This window comes from Ascidia mentula, chromosome 6, assembly GCF_947561715.1.
Source record: "Ascidia mentula chromosome 6, kaAscMent1.1, whole genome shotgun sequence".
NCBI classification, from domain to species: Eukaryota; Metazoa; Chordata; class Ascidiacea; order Phlebobranchia; family Ascidiidae; genus Ascidia; species Ascidia mentula.
In genome coordinates this window covers 16,801,008-16,825,133 of record NC_138571.1, presented here as the reverse complement: position 1 = coordinate 16,825,133, position 24,126 = coordinate 16,801,008, and the positions used below count along the sequence as shown (strand labels likewise).

General features: G+C 36.1%; 6 protein-coding genes across 6 annotated transcripts; 2 read left to right on the top strand and 4 right to left on the bottom strand.

Annotated features, from left to right (window-relative positions):
• Nucleotide 1: 1 nt before the first annotated feature.
• On the top strand, nt 2-14,266 carry LOC145907324 (otoancorin-like). The gene is made up of 29 exons (XM_082994747.1): nt 2-13; nt 74-212; nt 752-991; nt 1,052-1,088; nt 1,200-1,320; nt 1,766-1,921; nt 2,478-2,683; nt 3,030-3,195; nt 3,597-3,736; nt 4,010-4,148; nt 4,468-4,593; nt 5,605-5,793; nt 6,140-6,346; nt 6,931-7,068; nt 7,282-7,346; nt 7,709-7,826; nt 8,061-8,194; nt 8,412-8,553; nt 8,731-8,885; nt 9,063-9,210; nt 9,848-10,004; nt 10,397-10,572; nt 11,038-11,190; nt 12,360-12,502; nt 12,831-12,967; nt 13,031-13,128; nt 13,541-13,679; nt 13,734-13,796; nt 14,127-14,266. The coding sequence occupies exons 2-29, from the start codon at nt 104-106 to the stop codon at nt 14,264-14,266; spliced, it is 3,942 nt and encodes a 1,313-aa protein (XP_082850873.1). The 5' UTR covers nt 2-13; nt 74-103.
• Nucleotides 14,267-15,239: 973 nt separating this feature from the next.
• On the top strand, nt 15,240-16,346 carry LOC145905716 (uncharacterized). Its single transcript, XM_082992984.1, has 3 exons — nt 15,240-15,507; nt 15,705-15,807; nt 16,046-16,346. Exons 1-3 carry the CDS (start codon nt 15,300-15,302, stop codon nt 16,149-16,151), a joined length of 417 nt encoding a protein of 138 aa, XP_082849110.1. The 5' UTR covers nt 15,240-15,299; the 3' UTR covers nt 16,152-16,346.
• A 103-nt stretch (nt 16,347-16,449) lies between these two features.
• On the bottom strand, nt 16,450-17,786 carry LOC145905715 (rRNA N(6)-adenosine-methyltransferase METTL5-like). Its single transcript, XM_082992983.1, has 6 exons — nt 17,645-17,786; nt 17,264-17,407; nt 17,103-17,202; nt 16,977-17,032; nt 16,629-16,763; nt 16,450-16,571 (listed from the first exon to the last, which is right to left on the bottom strand). The coding sequence occupies exons 1-6, from the start codon at nt 17,742-17,744 to the stop codon at nt 16,465-16,467; spliced, it is 642 nt and encodes a 213-aa protein (XP_082849109.1). The 5' UTR covers nt 17,745-17,786; the 3' UTR covers nt 16,450-16,464.
• Nucleotides 17,787-17,802: 16 nt separating this feature from the next.
• Nucleotides 17,803-19,036, bottom strand: LOC145905717 (transmembrane protein 267-like). The gene is made up of 3 exons (XM_082992985.1): nt 18,413-19,036; nt 18,232-18,362; nt 17,803-18,168 (listed from the first exon to the last, which is right to left on the bottom strand). Exons 1-3 carry the CDS (start codon nt 18,564-18,566, stop codon nt 17,803-17,805), a joined length of 651 nt encoding a protein of 216 aa, XP_082849111.1. The 5' UTR covers nt 18,567-19,036.
• A 695-nt stretch (nt 19,037-19,731) lies between these two features.
• Nucleotides 19,732-20,780, bottom strand: LOC145905921 (synaptophysin-like). The gene has a single exon (XM_082993249.1). It carries the CDS (start codon nt 20,731-20,733, stop codon nt 20,017-20,019), a length of 717 nt encoding a protein of 238 aa, XP_082849375.1. The 5' UTR covers nt 20,734-20,780; the 3' UTR covers nt 19,732-20,016.
• Nucleotides 20,781-22,574: 1,794 nt separating this feature from the next.
• On the bottom strand, nt 22,575-23,674 carry LOC145906091 (dolichyl-diphosphooligosaccharide--protein glycosyltransferase subunit DAD1-like). Its single transcript, XM_082993476.1, has 4 exons — nt 23,530-23,674; nt 23,119-23,254; nt 22,770-22,906; nt 22,575-22,707 (listed from the first exon to the last, which is right to left on the bottom strand). The coding sequence occupies exons 1-3, from the start codon at nt 23,605-23,607 to the stop codon at nt 22,776-22,778; spliced, it is 345 nt and encodes a 114-aa protein (XP_082849602.1). The 5' UTR covers nt 23,608-23,674; the 3' UTR covers nt 22,575-22,707; nt 22,770-22,775.
• Nucleotides 23,675-24,126: the final 452 nt, after the last annotated feature.

Here is a 24,126-nt window from a genome sequence, read left to right as displayed (position 1 = left end):
TTCAAAAATACTGGTAAAGTATCTTTTAGCATTGTATCGAGTTACAGCAACTTATCTGTGAAACTGCTTTTAGAACGGTTGGAATGCTTCACATTTTGCTTTGATGGGTATTACAAATGGTGGTGTTATGATGACTCGTCTAGACATATTCCAGGCGTTAAGCAATGCATCGAAGAACGCTGTATTTTGTGCTGCTTTTGGGACTAATGCAGGTGTGTGTCAAATCAATACTACATACCAGTAGGTCAAAACAACTTGGCCATCTGTTTACAGCTCACAAGAAAACTACCAGTTTTTCTCAACCTTTTTTGACAGATTTTTCTATGATTAAAAATGCTGGTTCTAATGCAAAATTTTCACCTCCTGACAGTACCTTTATGACCCAAACTGATCTAGGGGTTGGAGCTTAATTTATGTGAATTATTCAACATGGTTATGACCGCAGTGCTATTGTTAATGCCTTACAATAATTTAAAAATATTAAAAAACCTTGTGTCAAAAGGCTGTATTTTTTGTAAACCTGTTTTTTTGCTTAAATAAGCCAAATAAAAGCCTTTTAACACAAGATATTTTAATATTTTGAAAATGACTTCAAAGTTTCCAGTTGTGTCACCTGTATTGGAAGAAGTATTGCTGGAATAGGTTGATGCAGAGAAGAAACTATTTTCATTGTTGCCGTACAGTAATAATCACAACTTTACAAATATCACTAAAAAGTAATGATTTCTTCATACTTTCCACTCCAATACAGGTTACTTATCAAAGCACTTGCGAGCGAGGGGAAGCGGGATGGATTATTCTGAACGTGCATTCGATTCCATGTTGGAAGATGTCTTGTCCAGTGTTGATTTGTTGTTCTCTAAAATCCAAAAAAAAAATGTTAATTTTGGCGTTGGTTCAGTTTATGGGTTGACAGACCCGAGCAGTTTCGTGAAACCACCACCAACGGAGCTAGAGGGAGATTTAAAGAAAAGCCAGTTTGAAAGTTTAAGTATGAGATGTTACTGAAAAAATCTTCACCCACATCTCACTTTTTGTGCAATGTTTTTAGATGTAAAGTTACTGGAGGACAACAGGGTTGTTGATTTGTGAGTGATGAAAATGTGTATGAATATATTGACATTTTCATATTTTACTGGCGATTATATTTTATTTCAAACAACACCAGTTAGGTGCATTACCACCTGAACTCTTTACAGCATCAACCAAAACTCTGGAAACACACAAGTCTTAAATGTACTGCAAGGTTCTCTGTCAATCAACGACCTAGAAGAAAGCAACATTGAAAAAATACCTGCAAAGGTCTTAACTGGAATGAAGGTTTGTCACAGTAACAGTAGGAAATCCCCCATGATATAATCATGCGTTCAATGAGTTAAATGCTATTTAGTTCAAGTTGTGAACACCAAGGATGGAAAACTGTTTTTTGTTCCGTACCAGTTGCGCACACACTACTAAAAATAGTTTCCTCACTAAAAGAAAAAAACAAAAAGTGTGGACTGATTGTAACAACTTTGGTAAAATGGGTCTAAATTACAGTTATATAGGAAAAAATGTAAATTCTTAAGATGTAATTTGGCTTTATTTTTTATCACAACGACCAGTTTGATTTTGTTGCCAACATTTTAATGCTTTGTCAGTTTCTTAATAACTGGTATAATTGAACAACGATCATCCTTAGTCACTGCAAATCACATTCTTATGACCTAACAGGTAGAAATAGTGGTACATACTGCAGTTTATATGTCATTCAATTTGTTTGCAGTCGAAGCAAATTAAAGAAATCAGTGGTGCTTCCCTTAGTGTGTTGCTGGATTCCCACGCCTCATCCAATGACCCTGAGAACCTGAAAAGGTTTTTGGAGAAATTAGATTCCACCCAACTCGAAGACGCGATGACCGAATTAAACCTCAAAATACAGGTGGGTCAATTCAATTAGCAATAAAACAAACATTGTCATGTACAATGTGTGAAATAATTGCCATAAGTATGTGAATCAATACCGATGATTGAACACCTTCCATTGCAAGAGTGTTGTAGAATTCAACTATTGTATTAAGCATATCAGGAACACAGGCCTATCTGGATCAACATATGTTTAATCTATCATTCTGCTACGAGATTTCAGAAAAACGTTAAAATTATATTTTCACAGCAGTAGGTTGCCCAAAATATTTTAAAGCTGGAATAAGCCGATTTCACTTTTATTTCACACTTAAATCTAATTCATACATTCCCCTCGGAGAGTTGTCCATTGACATCACAAGCTTTATTCAATATTAAGCAAGTTTTACACGATTATAAATGAGTCTGATCAATTTTCATTGCCATTATTTATAATGCACTACTAATAAGGATTTCGAACTTGTAATCTTGCATATATGCATAAATTCCATGAAAAAGAAGCCTTTTGCTCAATAACTGATCCCTTATGACATGTTTGGTTTTCTTTTCACGCCACATTGTCCTGTTTCCAGAACCCAGATGCTGATGTTCCATGGAGGCCTCCGGTTGTCGTGCAAGAAATGCTTGCCAGCGAAATTTTTCAACGTTTTAAAAAGATGAAATTGTCTGATGAAGAGACATGTGACTACGTAATTCAGAACCTCTGTCCTCTTGCAGTAGGATTATCGGTGAAACATATACAGAAGATTCCGTTTGTGGAAAGCAAAGTAGACAAAATGTTAGTGATTGTTTGGTTTTTTGTTATGTTGAGAAAAGAAAAATTTTTAAAACTTTTTTCCACACTTTCACCCACTCAAATTTCACGTGAAACTAAAATACAATAAGTACAGCTTGAAGGGTACTGTAAGCTTAATTTTAAATTAAGTAATGAAATGTTTTGCTGTTAGCATTCTTAAAGTGTCTGTTTATGCAATTGTTAATTTCTCCATCAACACTAACATGATTTTTGTAGAGAGCTGTGATCGCCAAATATAGAAGGCCTGCGCAGTGTAGCGACCTGCCTTGCTATGCGAAAGCATGGTAATACTTCTGCACTTAAAATAATGCTATCACCTGCTTCATAGGGTTGAGTGCTTCTCATCTTCCTACTTTGATTTGGAGAAAAATCAAAGAAAAGCTTTTGCAAAATGGATCTCAAAAGGTGTCAGCAACCATATGCCCCATAAATTCGGTCCTTTTCTTCTTGATGTTACTGCTTCTAACGTTCGTAAAGACTTTTCATTGGAACAGGTTGGTGTCGCAGGGATGGCCCAAGCTCAATTTAGCATAATACTTGGTTATGTAAATATCAGTTTAAAAGCTTGGTTAATTCCATCAAGTTGGGATTTGTTTTAAAGTATCCCCGTTTTTCTTCATATTTGTCTTAAATTTTCAAGATTGTTAGTTGTGAATGTGTTACTTTTGAAAAAAAAACACCTGAACTGTTCTTATATGATAAGCTTTGGTACGAAATCTCATTGGCAGCAAAAGACATGTTACTGTTCTTCTACGTGGTGAAACATTCAGTATTGATATATAATTCAAAAGCAAAATCAGACAAGTCAAACTAATTGATAATTGCTGTCCTCCTACTATTTTGGGTGTGTACAGTATCTTCCCAAACACACACTTATTTGTATTTTTCCGCTCAGGTAAACAACCTGCTTGACGGAAACGTTCTTATAAAACTGGATGTTATAAATAAAAAATTTGGGACATTTTCCAAATTTTTCATGAGGTCTCTGCTTCGAGTAAACAAAACTTTCTTCAACAATGCGGAAAACATTCCCAGGTAAAGTGTCGAAGTGGTCCTTGTTATATTACCATAAATCCTGTGTTGATTTTGTTCTTTTAGCTGACTGCTCCATCCAAAAACGCCATATCACTAAAAAAAACTTTTAAAAAAACAAGCATGTTTAGTCCAAAATAAGCGTATTTCTTTGATAAAAACACAGCATGATAGCCTGTCTAAAAATTACTAGCAGAATGCTCGTAGATTCAGTAACAAAGTCATTTGTTAGCAGTCTTTACTTAGATATCATCTATGACCTTGTTGTCCATGCAGACTTGGCCAGGTGGCTTGTCACTATCCATTTAAAAAGATTAAAAAATTATTGCCATTGGAGTCTGTTGGACATGTTGCTGCATACCTAACAAGGCACTGCACTGGTTATGATGTATTGCTACAGGAATCATTATCTGAGGTTTGTAAGGATTTTTCCATTAGCACAGCAAAACTTTTTCTAAGAAACTGTATTTTGCTTTCCTGTATTTTTGATTTAGGTGCTATGTTTTTCATCATTTAGTTGCTATTTGATTCTCAGCCTGTGGCATTTTTTTTTCAAGCTTTAGCAGTAACTTTAAAATCCAAGAATTTTGAATAACCATTATGTAAAATCTTTCAATGAAGAAATTTCATCAAGTGGTAACCTACTATTTCATATCACTGAGCAGCCGGCTTATTTTTTGATCCATGCAAACAGCAACCCTTAAAATTTTTGTATGTGCTAAATTTGTTTTCAGTGTACCCCAGAGTTGGCTGAGCGCTTGAAACGATGCGAAATCCTGAAGGATAAACTAGAACAGGCGCCAAACTCAAAACGCCAGAGAAAAAGTCAAGTGCAGAAAGTTGCCATAGAACAGTTCCAGGTGCTGATTTCAAAAGCTAAATGTCATATTCTAAAGCTAAATGTTATATTCAAAAGTTAAATACTAAACTCAAAAGCTAAATGTTATACTCAAAAGCTAAATAGTATGCTTAAAAGCCAAATGTCATACTCAAAAGCTAAATAGTATTCCCAAAAGCTCAATATTATACTCAAAAGCTAAATGTTATACTCAAAAGCTAAATAGTATGCTCAAAAGCTAAATGTCATACTCAAAAGCTAAATAGTATTCCAAAAAAGCTCAATGTTATACTCAAAAGCTAAATAGTATGCTCAAATGCCAAGTGTCATACTCAAAATCTAAATAGTATTCCCAAAAGTTAAATAGTATACTCTAAAGCTAAACGTTATGCTCAAAAGGTAAATAGTATGCTCAAATGCCAAGTGTCATACTCAAAAGCCAAATAGTATACTCAAAAGCTAAATAGTATTCCCAAAAGTTAAATAGTATATTCAAAAGCTAAATAGTATTCCCAAAAGTTAAATAGTATGCTCAAAAGCTAAATTGTATTGCAAAAAAATTAAATGGTATACTTAAAAGTGATGAGATTATAAGATTGATTAAAGGTGGCACTCTAGAACTCATTAGCATGAATTTACTCTAAAAAGTAAGTGGTTCATCTCAACTGTGCAGGACAAAGTGGTACACTATAGAATTAAGTTTTGGGACTGCTGGTTTTGCTAAGTAAAAAAACCTACAGAAAATATGTGTCATATAAATGCATTTAAATGTTGTTAAAATACTGTAAGCTGCAGGCAAATGGCCACTGTTTTAACCTATAAGGTCTCATCAATGCAGCTTGGGTGTGACATTGACACTTTGACTTTGTGGTGACTATTTCAATCACTGTCAAGTATTGGGAACCAAACTAGGTGCAATTATTCAGAGAAAACAAGGTGGAAACACAATGGCCAAGCAAACGCTTAACCAATAGTACCCTCAGGCACTGGCTCTACGCTTATTTGTTGTTAAAATAGTTTGAATGTTACTCAGATGATGCGGGATATTGCCCAGACCTTGATTGCTGACAAGAACTTACAGACAATGGATGGCTCGGAAGTTAAAGAATTAGCAAGTGCCCTTGGTGGCTTTGCTCCTTCACAGTTAAAAGAACTCCCAGACAGTGCAGTGTTGAGCGCTTTGGACGATATTAAAAGCAACAAAGTCCTCAATAAGAAACAGGTCTTGAAAAGCTTGTTTAAACCTGACAGTTGGAAGTTACTTGTAAATTTTTTTCTGTTTTGTATGTTAGAATGCTGTGTGGTATTAGGTTTGAATTGAGATGTTAAAACCTTGATGTAGTCTTGCTGTATGGCAGACTAACTGTTGGAGAATTAAAGTGCAGCAATATTTGCCAGAAAGATCACTTCTATTGCAAATTACTTAAACTTCCAGTGAACCTTCACCCTTGGTTTATAAACTTTAATTGATTTGTTGACAGATCTATTAAAATTTATACTAATAAACCAAAGCCTTGAATCGCTGCAAGGGAAATGCTTGAATGTTAACCAATTTTTACTTATTTTAGAAAAAAATCATGCTACTGAAAGCACAAAAAGCTGGGTTTACGATCTCGAATGACACCAGTCTGTCAGATCTTGGAGAATTGGTAACAGCTCTTCCAGCAAAGGATCTGAAGAAGATTTCTTCCTCGGATATAAAAAATAATTTAAAGGACTTAAAACAGCGTGCCGGCGACTTCTCAATTTCCCAAACCAAGGCTATTGTGAAAAAGGTAATTTGCTGTGATAAAAAGTGGAATTTTTAATATGCTACTAGCATTCAGGCCAAGTACACACATTAATTTATATTGTGTGGTAATAAACCAGGGATCCTCAATGTATTTTGTGCTGTGGGCTGATTTATGGTAGGAACTAGTTTCTTCAACCTGTCGGTAATAGTGTTGCAGAGTTTTTGCTGACTGCTGTCATGAGTGGCAATGATAATCATTCGTGATAAAATTAATGTCAACCAAAAAGTGTAAGAAATGAAGACAAATAATTTGTGTTTTTTGTATGAACTGGATATAAACTGATAATAACACAGGACTGGTACCAGTTTGGGACTCCTCAAAGACTAATTTTAAATAAGCAACAATGCATAAAAACCACATGCCAACAGACCTGAAAACAAAGTGAAGACGAATTGCCTTTTGTATCCTTACGGCAAAGGTAGTGATTGCCACCAAGCCTTAGTAGTTTTTTTTCTGTAGTTTGTGGTTCAGATCTTTTATTGAGTAAACGCCGGAATACTACATAAAATGAACAGAATTAATTTTCTATGTATTGAAATTCAATCAACGATGTCCACCATTGTTAGTTGGAAGAACTTGATGTCGATGAACTCATGAGCCAAGATCTTGGAGCTTTCGCAACTGAAATTCCTCTCAAAAAGTTGAAGGAGTTAACATCTGTTAACTTAACTTCTGTGAATGACAAACCATGGGACAGAGGACAAGTAAGTGTTTTCCTGTGGCACCTACACATCAAAATACCTAGCATTCTCCTGTGTTGAAAAGGATGTACTTAATTTTATTGAAAATGGAAGGATTCTGGTTAGATGCATGAGAAAGCATTAGCCATAAAGGCATCCACAAAATAGTTTACAACCCTGTCGAAATTGCTTTTCAAATGTAACAATGTCATTAAAATTCTCAATGTTTGCGTTCAGGCAGCAAAGCTAGTCGAATTGTACACCAGCTCATCTTCAGTGCAACTTACCGCTGACAAAATAAGGTTTGCATCAAAGTTACCCACTGAGGGTTATGTTTGTGGTATGTTCAATGCATTTCCAGGACAGCACAGATCCAAATAATAATATCTGTGATTAAAATGTGTTGACGTCTTTGGTTAAAAAGTAAAAATGAGAACCTTTCAACTTAAATTTGAGTTGTGAATTCGCCCGAAAAAGGTTTTGTCTTCACTGAAATAAATTATGCCTGACAAGTGGAGGTGCATAGTTCATTGTGGCGTATTTTTAATCCTAATAGTCCAGTGGTTCCCAACCTTCCTGAATATCTCGGCACCCTGAAGATTACAACTTGTACATCGTTTTTCAGCCACCTGTTTAACTCAAAAAAATGCGGATTGTTTTGTAGAGAGTTTGGATCAACAGTTGTGGGTCTTAAGTGCAGTAACATCATGGACGTGGATTACAACGAAATCTCGGAAGTTGCTGTTGCCATTGACAACCAAGTGGACATGTCGCTGGATATGGTAATGGGAACGGCAGGGGTTATTTGTCATAAGAAGTGTTGAATAACGTAATCAGCCGCACTATTTAGCTCAACACTTCGAATGTGCTTGCTTTTGAACCTTTACCTATAAGACTGAAACGGCCTATTTAGATATTATTGTTGTGCAACGTTTTGTTTCAATAATGAGAAAAAAATTGCAATGCCTGACTCCCTTTTTGAACTGGGCCTTTCAAGCATCTATTCCCCATTCTAGGATGAATGCATTTTGAACAAATTCCACTACTCAAAGCAAATTGAGTTGGGAGTGAAGTACATGCAGAATGACAGCGACCCATACTTGCCAGATCTATTAAGCGCAGTTCCAAATGACGTCAGCATGTTCTATAGGTTGGTGCGGCATCCCAACATAATTTTTTGTGTTTAACGTCGCATGTGAAAAACTCGTTGCCGATTTAAAAAAGTTCAAAAATTTCAATTTTTTATTGTCGCATGCTGCAGGGAACTAGTTGCTGATTTAGAAAACCTTTAAGGATGAACAATTTGTGTCGATGAAACAAACGTTAATGTAACAACGCCTTTTAATGGCAAATTATAAATGATTTAGCTATGAAGTTGTGAACGCTACTGCCCGACATGCATGTGGAACGTTGGTGGAGAAACTCGGAAATGCAAATCTCGACATGTTGCCGAAAGGACCGGGTGATTCCAAAAGGAAACAGCTTGCAGCATTATCCATGAAATGCTTGGTATGGCGTTATATTAAATTACATTTTCTTAAAATCTAAAAAAAAATTAACAAAAGTTTGTCATGTTTGTGTTGTACAGAGCAAAAGCGTTGTTGCATTTTTTCCATGTTTACCATTAGAATATAACAATAAGGTTAAGAGAATCAATTTTATACAAATTTTAAATGTGTGCCGCAGTTGGCTTCTGAAAATCGGACAAGCCCTCTAGTGACCGAAAATGACCTGTATGTACTGGGCGGACTTCTGTGTGATATTCCTGCCAGTTACATTGCAGAATTTCCTCTTGCGATCGGTGAAGTTGCCATCGACTTGCTCAAAGACTGCATTCCCAGGTGAGATGAATGCCAACAAGGGGTTGCGATGTAACTGTTTGTTTCAAAATAACCAATTTTATTACTTTCCATAAGTCACTGTTGTCTGAAGTGTCGTTAGATCGAACATCAGTTTGATAGTTAATAGATTTTTTTTAGTTAATATTAATCTACTTGTTAGTCTTCTTTGTTTTGAAGGTTTACATTCGAACATGTCAACAATTTGTTGACGTTTGTCACCAACTACCAAGATTCTGATTCATCTACATGGGATAGTGATGCTCTCGATCTATTGGGACCGATCGTCACTATAATGCCCAGTTCTATTATCACCAATCTTGACACAGTTAGTCATTGTGGACTTTTACTAGATTGTTCCATACATTTTATAGGGGCAATTTTTTGGTTTGTTCATAATAGCATATTCTTGCAATTTATCTTAGCATTCCCAAAGTGTATTTTTCGGGACTGAATAAGCATTGAAGTAGGTTTGAAACACTTTGTTTGACCTTGTAGCCAACTGAGGCAATTACGAAATGCTGATATACCCTTTAGACCAGGGGTTCTTAACCTGGGGTCCATGAACCCCTAAGGGTCCGAGAAGATGCATTAAGGGGTCCATGAAACGAAATACAATTATTCCGAAATTCCACGGATTTTCCTCTGTCCATAAGGTTTCGCTGTCCACGAATTTTAATTTTTCAACATTTGCAATGTGTTTCTTGCAAATGGGTCCATAGCTTTTCAAAGAAAGTTTTAGGGGAAGGTTAAGAAACACTGCTTTAGACTAAGGGCAGCAACCAAAGCTGCCCCTTAGGACTTTTCTGACAAAAGTAACTATTGGGTTGAACTTTACTAGGGATGCATTTCCCAACTCATTTCCTATTAAATGTTATTTGCTTTTAAACTTAGATTGTTGGTAGTAATCCCTTCCTGTCGAAAGTGTTTTGCATATTACTAACAGCAAATAATTGTTTCCACAGGAACAGTTTTCTAATTCACTTTCTAATATGTTCCCCCCGGATGTGGAAAAAGGCCATTCCGCTTCCAGTTTTATCAACTACAATGCTTTCTATGACAAAGCGATAGAATCACTCACAGCATCCAGTAATGTCTCTGCATTACGGCGAAGGCGTGAAGGTCCATAAGCATTTTGCATCAACTTTGTCTAATGTGCATCAGCTGTTAGTTCACACAAAACATATAGTTATCATTGGCAATTTAATTGTTCAAAATCCATTTAAAAAATGCACTTTCATAATTTTGATGAAATGTTATAAGAGCTGCAGAGAGGTGTACACACTGTTTCGACCTGTAAGGTCTCATCAGTGCAGCTGGTGACCGTTGCACATGCTAGCTGGTAGACTTGCAGGCACACAGATTTCCATTTGTGGTACCTTTCGGTCAATCGTCGATATGTTGGTTACCAAACTAGGTACCAATCAACATGTTTGGGATTGACTATTATGTCTCTTTTGCGCATATAAGATGATATTTTGTCTGTTCGTTTTTTAATTAAATATTTTGTTTAGTAACTGCACCAACGTATGACCTTGTAATGTCCCTTGGCATTGGAAATACAAGGTGGCTTCCAGAGCAGCTACGGGGAATGTCAGATGACGATTTTTCGAGTTCCCTACAAGTTCTGGGCTCCATAGATCAGTGGTCTGATGACCAACTGATTGCTTTGTTGACCAGATTAAAACAGGTTTTTCATCTTAAACATTGGTTACACGGCTAATACACAGTAAACAAGCAGGTTTGTGCAAATAAATCTTTGATGGCAATTCTTTCCAAGTGTACAAGACAAAATCAAACACCATGTTACGCATGTTTTGGATAAACGTCCATGTAACCATTCATTATAGAACTGCTTTGTTTTTGCCTGTAGTGTTTGTTCAATTGTAAGCCATCACTTTTTGTGGTTTGTGCGACTTACAATTTGCCACACGGCTCCAATTTTCACTGGCTTTCACCTTAACCCCACTCTTATTGCGTATTAATAACTTTAACATAGGTTTTGCTGTGCAAGTGTGCCTGCTTAACAATTGTAAACGACAGATTTGGTGTCAGTACTTTTTACTTATAATTGAGTAAATCTAGTTTTCATTATCACCTTTTTTTACATCTTTTTAAAAAAAATTATCTCCAAAATTTTTTATTTTCATGTAAGGTGTTCTTCACACCATCACAGTGGGATGTGGAAACAATATCTGATGCTAAACATTTGCTGAGAAACTTGGATACAGTTGAGATATCTGACCTTAACCTTGTGGATATTGACGCTGTGGCATCTTTGTCGGAAGTAGAATGGACAAGTGGACAGGTTCCGGCAAAGTTTTTTTTATGATTAGATCACCAAATTTGTTTTTCTTTATTTTAAATTAAACTTAGTAGTTAACAAATGAAACTCGTTAGTTTACTTGTCAATTACTGAGTTCAGTTTTTTTGACTTTGTCAAGTTGATTTAGCTGGTGATGGTAGCTAGTGACAGGAAATAATTGCAATTAAAGTTTAGGCAGTTTGGTTGGAGTCCTTGAACATTGCAGAGTTGTAAGACTCCGTTTATTATTATGTTATATATAGCAGAAGTTTTATGTTCCTTTAGCTTTTTAGAGTTTTTGGTAAATGACACACCAGGTGGTATTTTATGAGTTCATATTTCAATAATGTTTTGCGTAAAAACCTGTGCTACAGACAAAAGTGTGAGCTTGCACTTTGTGTTTAAAAGGTGTCGACCACTGACTTATAAGCTAGACCACCTATGTCATTTACAAAATAAAAGTGGCATGAATTTGTTCTTAAAGTCGACGCAGCAGTGTTACAGGCTATCGTATGACAAGGCAGGATCTTACGATCTCCACTCGGCGACCTCAGCTCACACATTTCGATCAATAGATTTTCACTGGCATTGCAGCCGAGTTGAATCAGCCACTTTTTTGGACAGGTCGGAGCGAGATCTAAAAAATCAAGCTCCAGGTGAGGTTTAAACTCACGACCTTGGGCTAACCAGGCCCGGCACTCTACTGACTGAACAACAGAAGCTCAGCGGTTTCACGGGGTGTATTGTGGCCAAGCTGAGCTGTACACCACGAGCTAGGCGACCTACACATTTACGTAGGAAATCTCCACCACCGTAATCAGACCACGCAGAAATGTTTCATGCAATCGAATGAAAGGTTCCCGTAGCTCAGTCGGTACAGCGTTGGGCCTGGTTAGCCCAGGGTCGTAAGTTCAAACCTCACCGGGGGCTTGATTTTTCAGATCTCGCTCCGACCAGGTGGGAAAAGTGGCTGATCCAACTTGGCTGTGATGCCAGTGAACGTTAATATTCAGAAGTCAAGTGTGTGAAAGTTATCTGCATTACATGCCACAGTTTTTAAAAAGCGTTTTGCATAGAATACCGACTTCTGGAAGAAGACAAGCGTTGATTCACTTTGTATCTTAGTTACATTAGATATAAATGCATGTAATTTGCCATTGTGAATGTTGCAGAGAGTGGCTTTGTTCGGGGCCTTTTTGTCACAAAATTCCAAAACAACTGAAAGTTTAACTGCGGAAGACCTGACAGCTCTAGGGCCGATATTCTGTGGAGCAACGAAGTCTGATATGATGGATTTGTCAGTGGATGTTGCTAGGTGCATGCATAGGCGTATTCATGTGGGGTCCGGACCTCCATTTTGAAAAATATTTTTGTCTATTTTCAAAGCTAAATAAACTTAACTGTATTTTTTGTCAAAATTCCCTTTGACAAAAATCCTGGATACGCTTATGGGAACATGTGTATTTGTCTGGGTTTATCAGTGTATGAATAGCTCAGATGCAGTAAGATACAAGCAAATTTGTAGACTGAGTTTAACTAAGAGGAAAAAAGTTTTTGAAACCTAGTTGAGATGTATTTAAACGCATATACGGATCTATCTATCCATTGTATTTTGTCGGTAACAAGTGATATTCTCTTGATAGCGAAGCCATGAAAGACTTGGGCTTGTTGACTTGTTACAATCAAGAACAAATGGATGTTCTCATTTCCTTTGTTTTGCTCTCAAATGACAATTTCCTACCCGATCCATCACTGCTGAGAGAAATGGGAACGTTAGCAGGTTTTTTAAAGACAAAATTGACTTTTCAAAGCTTTATAAAAATATTCACATTCTTTTTTTCAGCTGGGTTGACGGTGGAAGAACTGCAGCAAATCCCTGTTGAGTCGATGCCTTTTATCAGCCCAGATATTTTTGCCGTCATATCGTCAGACAAAGTCACGGTGAGGTGTAGCATTGCGCTGTGGTGGGTAAAAAAGTGCGCTGCGGATATAGGCAGGTATTGATGGTCCTGACTGCAGCGGCATAGATTTTTTATCAACCAATCTGTTTTCTAATGCTTTTAACCTTATTGTCGCATATCACTCGTAAGGTTGAAATATTTCAGAAAAATGTTAACTCGTGGAATAACAAATAGTGATTGATGATTACTGCCCTTACAGCTATGTTTTGTGCAAGAATATGAAGTCTAATTTTTATTAAAATTGCCTTATTTTTCACAAAGATATCAACCTCAGCGGTGCACTTTTGTTTATTACGAATATTGCCTAATTACGTCATTCAAACAAACCATAGTAACAAGTTGGCTAAATACGATGTCTTTTCCATCTATATCATCGACGTATATTGTTGTAGAATGGAATGTCAAGCACCCAACTTGCTGCATCCGGAATTCAAAATGTTGCTGCTTTAATGGGAACGCCTCGATTGTACGACGCCCTCGGCGTAGATCAACGAGAAGCCCTGCAGTTGGCCGCGTTTGGCAGAATTTTAGGTCTTGCGTTCAAGTTTTCGCTGACCAAAAACTAAACTTTTTTTTTGCTAACAGGAAATACAACGGAGACCACAACAAATGTTCCGTTCACCTTGGTGGATTTCGCAATATTTGCGAGTAAAAATCTTTTTAAATATCTTTCATTTTGGCGATTGGCTTATGTTCAAGTAACAACTCTTTTCCTAATAAGAAAATTTTTTTAGTTAATTAAGACTCTAGTGGCAGTGACACAAATTATGGCAAACAAGTCTATTGGTGTGAGAGAGCTACTTTACTTAGTATTGTAGTTACTGCAATCATTAAAATTACAATTCATATCAGTTTTCGCATTTTATAGTTGCACAAACACATGAAAATATTGTTTAATCGTAAATCAATGCACGGTAAGTTGTGTCGTAAAAACGTGCGGATTTATGGAGAATCTGTAATAACCGGTCTCTGTTTCAGATGACGATGAAAGTAATACAAATACAATGTTGATCGTACCATTCAACACCACCTCTTCATCCACACAAGCAGTTGTCCCTATTAATCGACTCAGTGCTTTGGTGATATTTTTTTCCTTCATTCTGTTTGTTTTCCTGTAAACATCTGGTGGAGGGCAGAATTTGACGCCTGTCCCGAAGGTTTCGAGTGAGTTGGGACTTTTGTACAACCACATGTTATCTGACGATACGTGAAGTTTTTAATAAATGCGAAACTGTTGTGGGCATACATTGAGAATACGGACTGCACAGAAAATCCTAACCAAATTTACGTTTTTTACCTCTGTATTCGTTTACAAATCGCTTTGCCAGTATAACCTGCTGTGTAGTAAGACAAAGGAGTCGATAGGCCTTTAACAAAGCGGCGCAATTTCTGTGATACGGAACTATGACACCCATTTTAAGTTGTTCACCTACAGTATACAATGTCGAGTTTGACGGAATTGCATCACCGCGAACTAACATCAAGTCAAGACAGTCTTGGTCAGACACCAAGGTAGCTGCAAGTCTCCTCACCGATGATCTGTTCTAGTTCCCTATTACAAGTTAAAAGATGCAACGCATGCGAGAAACTAGCGATGGCGTCAGAAAGACGGGATGTAAATGTAAAAGAGCAGAAAGCAGTTTCGAAAAATCAAGTTCAAATGAAATATTAGGTTTCGAATTATAACGAGCCGAATTCCCTACAATATCCTTTCATTTATACGAAGCAAATTGAAATTGGATAATACCATAACATTAAAAGAACACCTAAGTTTCTTCAGATAAACCAATTTTCAAAAACAAATAGTTAACCACCAACTTATTCCTGTTCAATACTTTCAAGTTGATTTCGTATAAAATGCGATTCAGGTGTAAGTGTCAAATCAGTATACCGATATACTTGAGGCCGGATTCTTACAAATTTTATGTTGTACCATCTTAATCTTTTAAATGTAGCGTAATTCTTAAATAATTTGACACTGGATATTGATTGCTGTTGATTTCATTATCCCCACAGACGACAAAACCGCACCACACAAGTATATAATATGGTAACCGCCGTAGACCAATTTGCTGTTGCTGGTAAATGAAATGGCAAAATTTGCAGCTGTGGAAACCGATTGATTTCATACCTCCAGTTTCTATATCAGGGATGGATGAAAGCAGAGAAACGTTTCGTTGGTCAAACTTAGCTGCGTGGTGTGCAATTATAGGGGCCACAGTAAAATGGATTTTGACTGTTAACTATGGATCTTGGGCAAGTAATTTACATCAGCAAGTTCAATCCGTTGATCTTGGATACCATTTTTTGTATAATTTTCTTCTGAGCATTGATCCATCCCTTGCTGCAATTTCTGCAGGTGATTCGTGTAGTTTCAAACTAGTTTGTTTGTTTAAATTTGACATTGTTTGTGCATAAAATAGACATTTGTATCATAGCAATTATATATATTATAACATGAACAACAATATTTTCATTACTTGCAAGATTTTGTATTTTCTGTAGTTACCTAAATTCTTTCCTTTACACAACAATGGCAACTTTGTTTACTTTTAGGCTTGGTGACATGTTCTCTAATGGGAATGATGATCTACTTTAACTGCTTGGATGTGGGAAAGTCTACAAATAGTCAATTGCTATCATCTCCAAACTTTCAAAAGTATGTATTTGAACACTAATTGGACTGTAGCCTCCAGAAAAAAATACTTGTTTTTGAAAAAATACCAATATTTAAGAAAGCATTCAGTTATAACAATACCATCTGTCCTGTTTACTAAAAACAATTGCCCGTTTTTCCCAATTAAACCTAGTCCCAAACAAAACATCTACACAAAAAGCAAAACTATTTAAAAAGAATAAGAAAATATACAGATTGTATAAAGTTTACTTTATTTCAGGTTCACATCACAGGAATATTTGCGACCAAAAGGTCTAATGTGTTGGCTCCTGGCTGTTACCTGCGTTGGCACCGCAGGGGTCATGTGGGTTCATCTCACAACCTGACAGAGTTTTATTGCTTTCAAATCTTGGTACTGGACTGGAGTCAAGAAGCATTTCTGTGTTTGCTTTTTCTCTTGTTTTACGTTTATGAAAGTGGCAGTTGGGAGAATGGCATTTCATGGAATCTTGCACAAAATATATCTGTGGCAGTATTACAACACAAATTTGCAAAAAAACAACATTTTTACTTGTTTAAAACAGGATTTGGCAGATAAGTCCAGCAGGTAACACATGCAGCACAGAGTCAATATCAAAATAAATTTAGTATCAAACTGCTTTACAAACAAAAAACACAAAAAAAATATCTTTGAGGATGTTATCTCTTCACGTGTTTAATGGGAGTAAAACGTATCAAGTCAACCTCAATGTCCTTCGACTTGTTTTTATGGAATGAGTAACTTGCATCTAAGTTGTAACGTAACTCTGCAAAGTTAGGCACAGGTGCATTATAGATTAAGACAAAATAAAAATATTGCTTACCTGCAATTACTTCTGGTTTAAGGCTCATACTTGAAGCCTTTTTGCAAACAAATTTTCGAGTTGCTGTTTTATGTAGAGAATAAATGGCATTGTGGCATAGATTTGCCGCTGCTTGCAAAAACTCCATGTCTATACCTAGATTGAAAAGAAAATTATATTTGAAATTGTTTCTAATTATTATAGGACTACCTTTATTCAATAATTCAAGGCTCTTCTGGCAAATAATTATCAGTTTGGATGACGTTTTGGTCGTTATGCAACAGACATCGACAAAACTAATACTCATTTGTCAAAAGAGCATGAATTATTGAATATTATGCCTGGTAGCATCAGCAACAAATTTATTACCTTTATTGTTCTTTGTGCCAAAAGGTGGATTCATAACAATCGTGTCAAATGACTTCCTGGAGGTAAACAAAAAAAAATAAATCGTAAACAAGCAATTCATAGTTTTCAAAGTACCGTACAACATACATAAAGGTGGAAGGTAGTTGTTTTACATCTCCTTGTATTGTATCTACTACATAAGTAGGTTCAAGTACATCAGCGTTTTGTACAAAAAGTTCCAATGCTTCTGTATGAAAACAAACTAATAGAATTTGCATTCTTTGTGATGTAAACACAGATAATCTCACCTTCATCAATATCAATGCCCAAAATGTAATTAGCTCCCAACAACCCAGCACCAAGAGACAAAATTCCACTACCACAACCAATGTCCAGCACAGTTTTTTTGCATATGTCGTTATACTTGCTGTGTGCCATATGCAACATACAGGCTGAAATAAACATTGTATACTATTGGTACTTTGTACAGAAAAGATATTCTCAGGCAAACACATAAAAAAATTAATATATCACTATTCACCAACAATGTATATTTGTTTAGCTGCTAAACAGGACTTCGGCAAATTTTTCAACTATATTAGATATGGCAAACAAAATAATTTTTTAAAAACCATTAACATCACAATGAGCAATACTGCTAATTAGTATTCAAATAAGCTAAAGCAAACCTGCCAAGTGAGGTGGTGTCATGTACTGTTCAAGGTGAACTTTGGGATTTTTAAAACCATCAACTTGTTCCAAAATCATTTCCAACTGACGCAGCTTCATTTTTTACATTATACAAAAGCCCTAATCGTGAGAATACATTCTAGAATAAAAGTAAATTTTAAACAGTGAGCACCACACTTTCACTGCCAGGCATAGTATAAGATATCAATCCCAATTCCATCAAACAATGTAATACCAGTGGAAAGAAACATATGGAAAAAAGATAAAGCCACAGTGGGGTTGGGTAAGTTGAGCCAAATGGCCAAAACCATAAGCCACGACGAATGCTGTCTCGCAGTTGATGTGAAGTCCATGCGACAAATAAGAGCAAGTGCAAATTGGAACACACGTTTGACTGTTCAATGAAGCAACTCAATGCTGACGATTTTTGCACCACGGTTCGAAGTAAATGTATTAGAATCATGCACCCAGGTATGGCAATCACTGAATGGAGTACAGGTCTGCTCTGGAGAGAAACCGCTTTCTACAAAAAGAATTCAGGCTTGGAAGTTAGTATTCATTTAGGATGAACAACATTACAAAATACCTTCAAAGAAAAACTCTTTGCTGCAATGAAATGATCAATGTCGATCATGCTGGACAAAAGGCCACAGATAAGTGCATCAATAAGGGACTCTGTATATCCAAGTTTGGAGGCAATCAGCCAGCACCAAAAACCTATAAACAGTTGTCAAACTTTCAGACAATTGTTGAAAAAAATCACTCACCAATAATAAAATGAAATGAAGAATCAATGAATGCCTTTATAGGCTGTGAGTGTCCGGTTGAAAAAGCATAGCGCTCCATTCTATATCCCAGAATTATAACAGTGGCACATAACAATGCTTTGTAACAATGCTTTTTAGTGACAGGAAAATGCATCACTACAAACTAATGTTATGTATTCCCAACGTCGCACAGCACAGTTTGTTGGGCGTAGTAGCCTTCATCAGAAATTCAACGAATATTGCTTGTACATACGCATTTTATTGACATATTTTCTCCGACACGTGTGCTACAATACGTCATACAACCGTGCTATCCAAAGGGGATTTACCGCAACTTTACCAACAAAAACAAACACTTTTGTATTTATTTCCAGTTGATAAATTTTGCATTAAACTTGGACGCTCACATATGCAGAACAAATTGAGTATAAATATGTTGTTGTGTAGTTCATGGGCCTATTGATTTTATTTATATTTCCAAAGTGACAGCGGACGTCGATTAGTTTCCAATAACCTCCTGCAAAAATGTTATAGATTGGAATGAGTCAGATGCAGTCTTGTTTTCAAAGCTTACGAGCCATATAGCACACTGTATTGGTTGTTCATTTCGCTTTTATTTACCCAAACCAGTTTGTGGCGTGCTCTTTTCAATAGCGTGGCTACAATTTCGTGATAGATCTCTTGTATGTAGATAAGTGTAATTGAAAAGAAAGGGCTTGGACACTTGTTGCTGCTTTTAGTTGTGTTCAATTAGCTTGGAGTCGCGCTGATTAAGTTGACGCCGAAAGGTATTTGTTCATTGTTTACCATGGAGAAAACGATGCTTTGTCTGAAAAGTTGGTGCAACATTGGACTGTTCAAAAGGGGCACGTTCTTGCCAACTTCCTAACTCGATTTTAGGTAATTAATCCATCTTTTCAGCGAATACCCGTTTAAAGTTCCTGTTGCATATATAACTCTACCGTTCATAACCGCAAAAAGCAACCTGTTTTCATTGCTTTCGAGATGTATAAGGTGAGCCCGGAAGTTGGGGTTCGGATTGCTAGCGTTTGTCCAATATACGTATTTGGTTGCTTCCGTGTTCGGTGTCGTAAAAACCCCACCACGACGTGTTGTGGGTTGTATAGAATAGCCTGGTCCCCATAAGATGTCTTTATATTTGCCTGAAATAACTCTTGTTGCTTGGTAATCTTACAATGTTCTGCGACTAGATTCCACTCTGTCCGTATGATGACAATTTCTTTTAGGTTGTTCAAGGCAAACAAGCGTCAGTAGGTACGTTGCCATTTGTGTATATACCATAAAAGAATTTTCAGACATAAGTGGTTACAACATTTATTTCTTGACATTTTTACAGATGAACAATATAAACTACACAACAGTAAACAGGTAATTCAGGGTAATCAAATTTATATTTACATAAAAATTTATGAGATTCATTGAAATATCACCTACATTCTACACATGTAAGAATAACATATTAACATGCAAGCCAATTCTTTAGAGCGGTTTAGTACCATTACAGTAGAACAACACGAAACACTCTGCAAGCACAACTTCTTAATCATATTTTCACCAATTTTTTCATACTGTTGTGATAATTTCTACATGGTATTTGGTGGTGGTTGTTGATTTGGGTCAGTGGTTTTATCGGGTTCCTGGTGGTAGGGAGACTCTTTGTAGACAAACCATACATTACAAACCCATAGGAAAAAGTTTAGGAATCCAAAAGCAACAGATGCATTCAATGGGGAGTAGTCTGGATAAACAGTTTGTCTGCATACACCACTAGCACATTGGTCTTTGATTTCTTGAATTTCCAACACATGTTCTGAATTCGTCCACATTTTGACCTGCCCAAGGCCCCAAGCCCATGCAGAAGCAGCAGTAAGCCAGAGAAATGCATACACAGCAGTGCCTACAAGATCAGAAATGGTAACAATACTCTCATAGGTCTTCCGAAAATTTGCATCAAACACTACATAGAACACCACAGATGCCAATGCATAGAGAAAGGCGGTAACTGCAACAAACATGAACCATTGAGCTGAAGGAGACAGATCACCTTCTAGTTGGAAGCTTGTATCGGTGCTGCTACAATTTTGGAAAGTATTGGTCTTTGCTGATAGTCTAAACGGATAGTCCACTGTAGCATTTATTTGTTTAGTTTCAGACCCTGTTGTACATTTTAATGAAAACTCCATAGCACTGTGGAATCCTCCAGTAGTTGCAAATGCAACAATGGCCAGGACCACCTCAATAACTCGTATAAATCCCCTTGGCTCCAATAACACTCTTGGTCTCCAAGATGAAGTATCCATAGTTACTTGCCACAAACAAACAAACCAATTATATAACTTGTTACTGTGAAGCTATGACATAGAAAGTCAGAAATAATATAATTAGGTGATATTAAAAGTGAAGATGTTAGGCATAAAACCATTTAGTAGAATTCTTATTAGTAATTTGAAAAGACAAATTTGTTTTTAGTAGTTCTAATGTTCCCAGTTCTGTTTACACTGTAAGCCAATTAACCTGGCATTGCAACGAATTTTAAATGCCAACCATTGCAAAACAAAGGCACAGCTCGAAATTGTATTGTCCACATTGTTTTTTATTCCTTAAACATGGGTTAAATGACAAAAGAAATCAAAAACTTATTTCTTTAAATGACATTTAGCAAACCGATTAGTAAACCTGGCTAAAGAATCTTACACACACATATATGTAATAATATTAAAACATGGATCATATATTTGCAAACAAAAAACACCTTACACATACACATAAACTTATTTTTCTCCTCGCATTTGCAAGTAGGCTACTATATTGCAAAATTTATGCAGAAAACTAACGGGAACCGAAAGCGGTTATGAAAAACGACATATATTGTACTGTGTACGTTTTCCATCACACTATGGTATTTAAGCAAAACAACAATACGGAAACTTCCCACACAAACACTACGAAAATGCAAGAAGAACTACCCTCCGTCGCGTCTCGTGACAAACGCCCATTAAACCACAGTGGATTCTCGACCAGGCACAACAGCCAACCAACATAAGCATTGCTGACTGATAAAGCTATAATTTTGGGGGCGTTTTCCAATTAGACGAGAATTGTAATTAAGGTTCTTTGTTTTTTCTTGAATTAGATTGAATTAAGTGCTACAGGCATAAACACAAGTCAATTTCAATTTATATTAGCTAGGATTTTCAAAAAGGAACGGTTTATGCGCCAAGTTTGACCCGTTTTTGTGCTGTGTAATTTGCCTATGGTGGTGAAAGCACGTCCCGAATAAAAATACCGTTGGACAGATTAAGTAGCATTTTTGGTAAAACCAATAATTAGATTAGGACTATATCAAGAGCTTATTTAGTTTTTGCTATTTAGATAATAATCGCCGCCATTTTGCTGCAATTCGTTAGAACTAAAATTAGAATTGTCCAAGCAATGTTAAGATGTTAAGCCGACTCGAATTTCGTAAATGGCATTCTTGGCAACAAATTATGGAATTTAAAAAACTACTACCAATATCATCGACTGTTGTACCCTAACCTGATAAATAAAAACCAAACCAAAGCGAAAAATACGGTTACTCCTAATTTCTTATTTTGAGTAAAAGTTATTGGTTTAAAAACATTACGTGACGGTATAGCTCAAACATAATTATTTATCAATTTAGGATATTTCGCAAAACCCAAACTTACAAATCTTGAACTTGCATACTTGCCGGGGACTATTTGCCCTTCCCTGGCTACGCCGATAGTTTCAAACCTGCAAATAAAGTCAGGCAAGTAATACCACTTGCTATTGGTCACAAACTTACAATCAATACACACTCTCTGCGAGAAGCGTTCACAGAAAAATCGATTGTGCTGTATAAGTGCTCTAACTGGACTTTGCTTAAATTGTGATTACGCTTATCAGTAATTTAGTGGTACTCGTGTCAAATTTTAAACTTCCCCCACACCTACCAAACAGATAAGTCCCCACACCTACTTTTTAGACCGACAAAAATAATACTTTACACTGTGTGTAGCTGCTCATTGCCTGGAACTGCTATTTTTTAAATCTGGAGTGTTTGTATTTAACACAATCAACTGTTTTTTTCTTTTCTGGTGTATTCAAACTACCTCACTAAAATTTACAACACACTTACTTATTTCATTTGAAAAAAGTTTATTACAATATATCATAAATGCTTCGAAGTCATTTAACATTGCAATCTGTGATTTAGACTACATGATGCTTGTTTTTTTTCTTACCCAGGTGTTTAGCTCACCAAAATCAACCTGTAAAATAGAAATCAAATGTAGAAATGTTTTTTTCTTCCTCTTGTAAATTTGGTACATACCACTCTCTAACCAATGAAGTTTATGACAACCAAATGCAGAACTACATGAGCAAACAAAAAGTCGGCAAAGGCACGCTCTGGGGCAATAGATCGAAAATCATTGGAGTTTTCTGGGTTCACTTGTAGCCGTAGGTTAACTGCATGAAACAGAGTTACGATAAGCAAAACATAATTGCAAAAATGAATCAAAATCTCTATGAAAGCAACATAGTTTATTGAAAACCTAATATTAAGGTTCTTCCCACCCTATACTGGTTATTACTGCAAACACAATCATAATGTACCCTTCAATCACTATGATTATAATTTGTCAATGTCGTCTTCAATAACTACATAAGTTTCAATTTACCTGCCAACACAAAGGAAGCCACACAGGAAATAAAACCTGCCAGAAACGAGTTGAAAGGAAAGGTTCCCACCAACGCACAATAAACAAATTGACACACCCCAGTTATAAGGATGTATGCCAGATAGGAGTCAATAACCTGCAAACAATAAGCATGGCAAAATCTTACAACCTATACAGAACAAAAATACCGTAAGCATCCATTCAAACCATATCTATATAGTTTTAAGAATTACTGGAAAAAGTAGCTCTACTTTAAAACATGGCCTCTCACACGAGGCTCAATTATTCATAAAATCACAATTAACTCTGAAAAACAAAGGAATAGAAAGTTTTAAAAAAATTTTGCTTTCAGCAGAACTCTTTATGGTTGCTGCAAATGTTTTTAACACAAAGCAAGAAAATCCCACTTACTTTTAACTTGGATGGAGTTTTTACAGTATAATCAGAAAAGAAATTTGTAACCACGGAGACAATGTTTTCAGAAGACATTATTATAAATTATTCAAATCTACTTTAAACTCTTGACAATCTATCCCAACGTATTAGTTGGCCAACAGTTACTAAAAAAACAACAAAATTAGTTGTTTCATGATGACACACAACATAAATTAACAACACAATGTTATGTAACTTTAAAGTAATGCAATCTTACTAGGGTTAAACAAACAAATAGCCTACAAGCAAAGAGTGAAGTGTCAAGATGCGAAGTTTTCATTGCAAGCAATAAAATTTAACATCAACATGTTTCACATAGACAGATACCAATCTTATTAAGCATGTAAGAATCACCGACAAGACTGCCAAAATTGGTCGAAAATGTAGGTTAGCAAATAAACTCTCTCTTTAAAGTATCAAAATAAATAGTTAACTGTAACAAAATTCACCAAAAATTTAGCTCACACCTAGGCGATATTGTTTTTTTGCAAATCAGTACTTTACTCAATATAGGTTATTGCTAATCAGTAAGTTACTCCTTATTGTTAAATTTATTGACATGCCTATTATGCT

Bases quoted from the DNA above. Each gene is read 5' to 3' on its own strand.
- LOC145907324 (XM_082994747.1), top strand. From the start codon at position 104: ATGGGTATTACAAATGGTGGTGTTATGATGACTCGTCTAGACATATTC. The intron at 5,794-6,139 runs GTCTTGAAAAGC...TACTTATTTTAG, and splicing joins AAGTCCTCAATAAGAAACAG to AAAAAAATCATGCTACTGAA. The intron at 6,347-6,930 runs GTAATTTGCTGT...CACCATTGTTAG, and splicing joins CCAAGGCTATTGTGAAAAAG to TTGGAAGAACTTGATGTCGA.
- LOC145905716 (XM_082992984.1), top strand. From the start codon at position 15,300: ATGGATGAAAGCAGAGAAACGTTTCGTTGGTCAAACTTAGCTGCGTGG. The intron at 15,508-15,704 runs GTGATTCGTGTA...GTTTACTTTTAG, and splicing joins CCTTGCTGCAATTTCTGCAG to GCTTGGTGACATGTTCTCTA. The intron at 15,808-16,045 runs GTATGTATTTGA...ACTTTATTTCAG, and splicing joins TCATCTCCAAACTTTCAAAA to GTTCACATCACAGGAATATT.
- LOC145905715 (XM_082992983.1), bottom strand. From the start codon at position 17,744: ATGAAGCTGCGTCAGTTGGAAATGATTTTGGAACAAGTTGATGGTTTT. The intron at 17,203-17,263 runs GTGAGATTATCT...GTTTTCATACAG, and splicing joins GGGCATTGATATTGATGAAG to AAGCATTGGAACTTTTTGTA. The intron at 17,033-17,102 runs GTATGTTGTACG...GTTTACCTCCAG, and splicing joins CAACTACCTTCCACCTTTAT to GAAGTCATTTGACACGATTG.
- LOC145905717 (XM_082992985.1), bottom strand. From the start codon at position 18,566: ATGCATTTTCCTGTCACTAAAAAGCATTGTTACAAAGCATTGTTATGT. The intron at 18,363-18,412 runs GTGAGTGATTTT...AACTGTTTATAG, and splicing joins TTCATTTCATTTTATTATTG to GTTTTTGGTGCTGGCTGATT. The intron at 18,169-18,231 runs GTATTTTGTAAT...TTCTTTTTGTAG, and splicing joins CAAAGAGTTTTTCTTTGAAG to AAAGCGGTTTCTCTCCAGAG.
- LOC145905921 (XM_082993249.1), bottom strand. From the start codon at position 20,733: ATGGATACTTCATCTTGGAGACCAAGAGTGTTATTGGAGCCAAGGGGA.
- LOC145906091 (XM_082993476.1), bottom strand. From the start codon at position 23,607: ATGTCTTCTGAAAACATTGTCTCCGTGGTTACAAATTTCTTTTCTGAT. The intron at 23,255-23,529 runs GTAAGTGGGATT...TATTGTTTGCAG, and splicing joins AAACTCCATCCAAGTTAAAA to GTTATTGACTCCTATCTGGC. The intron at 22,907-23,118 runs GTAAATTGAAAC...TGTTTCATGCAG, and splicing joins GGCTTCCTTTGTGTTGGCAG to TTAACCTACGGCTACAAGTG.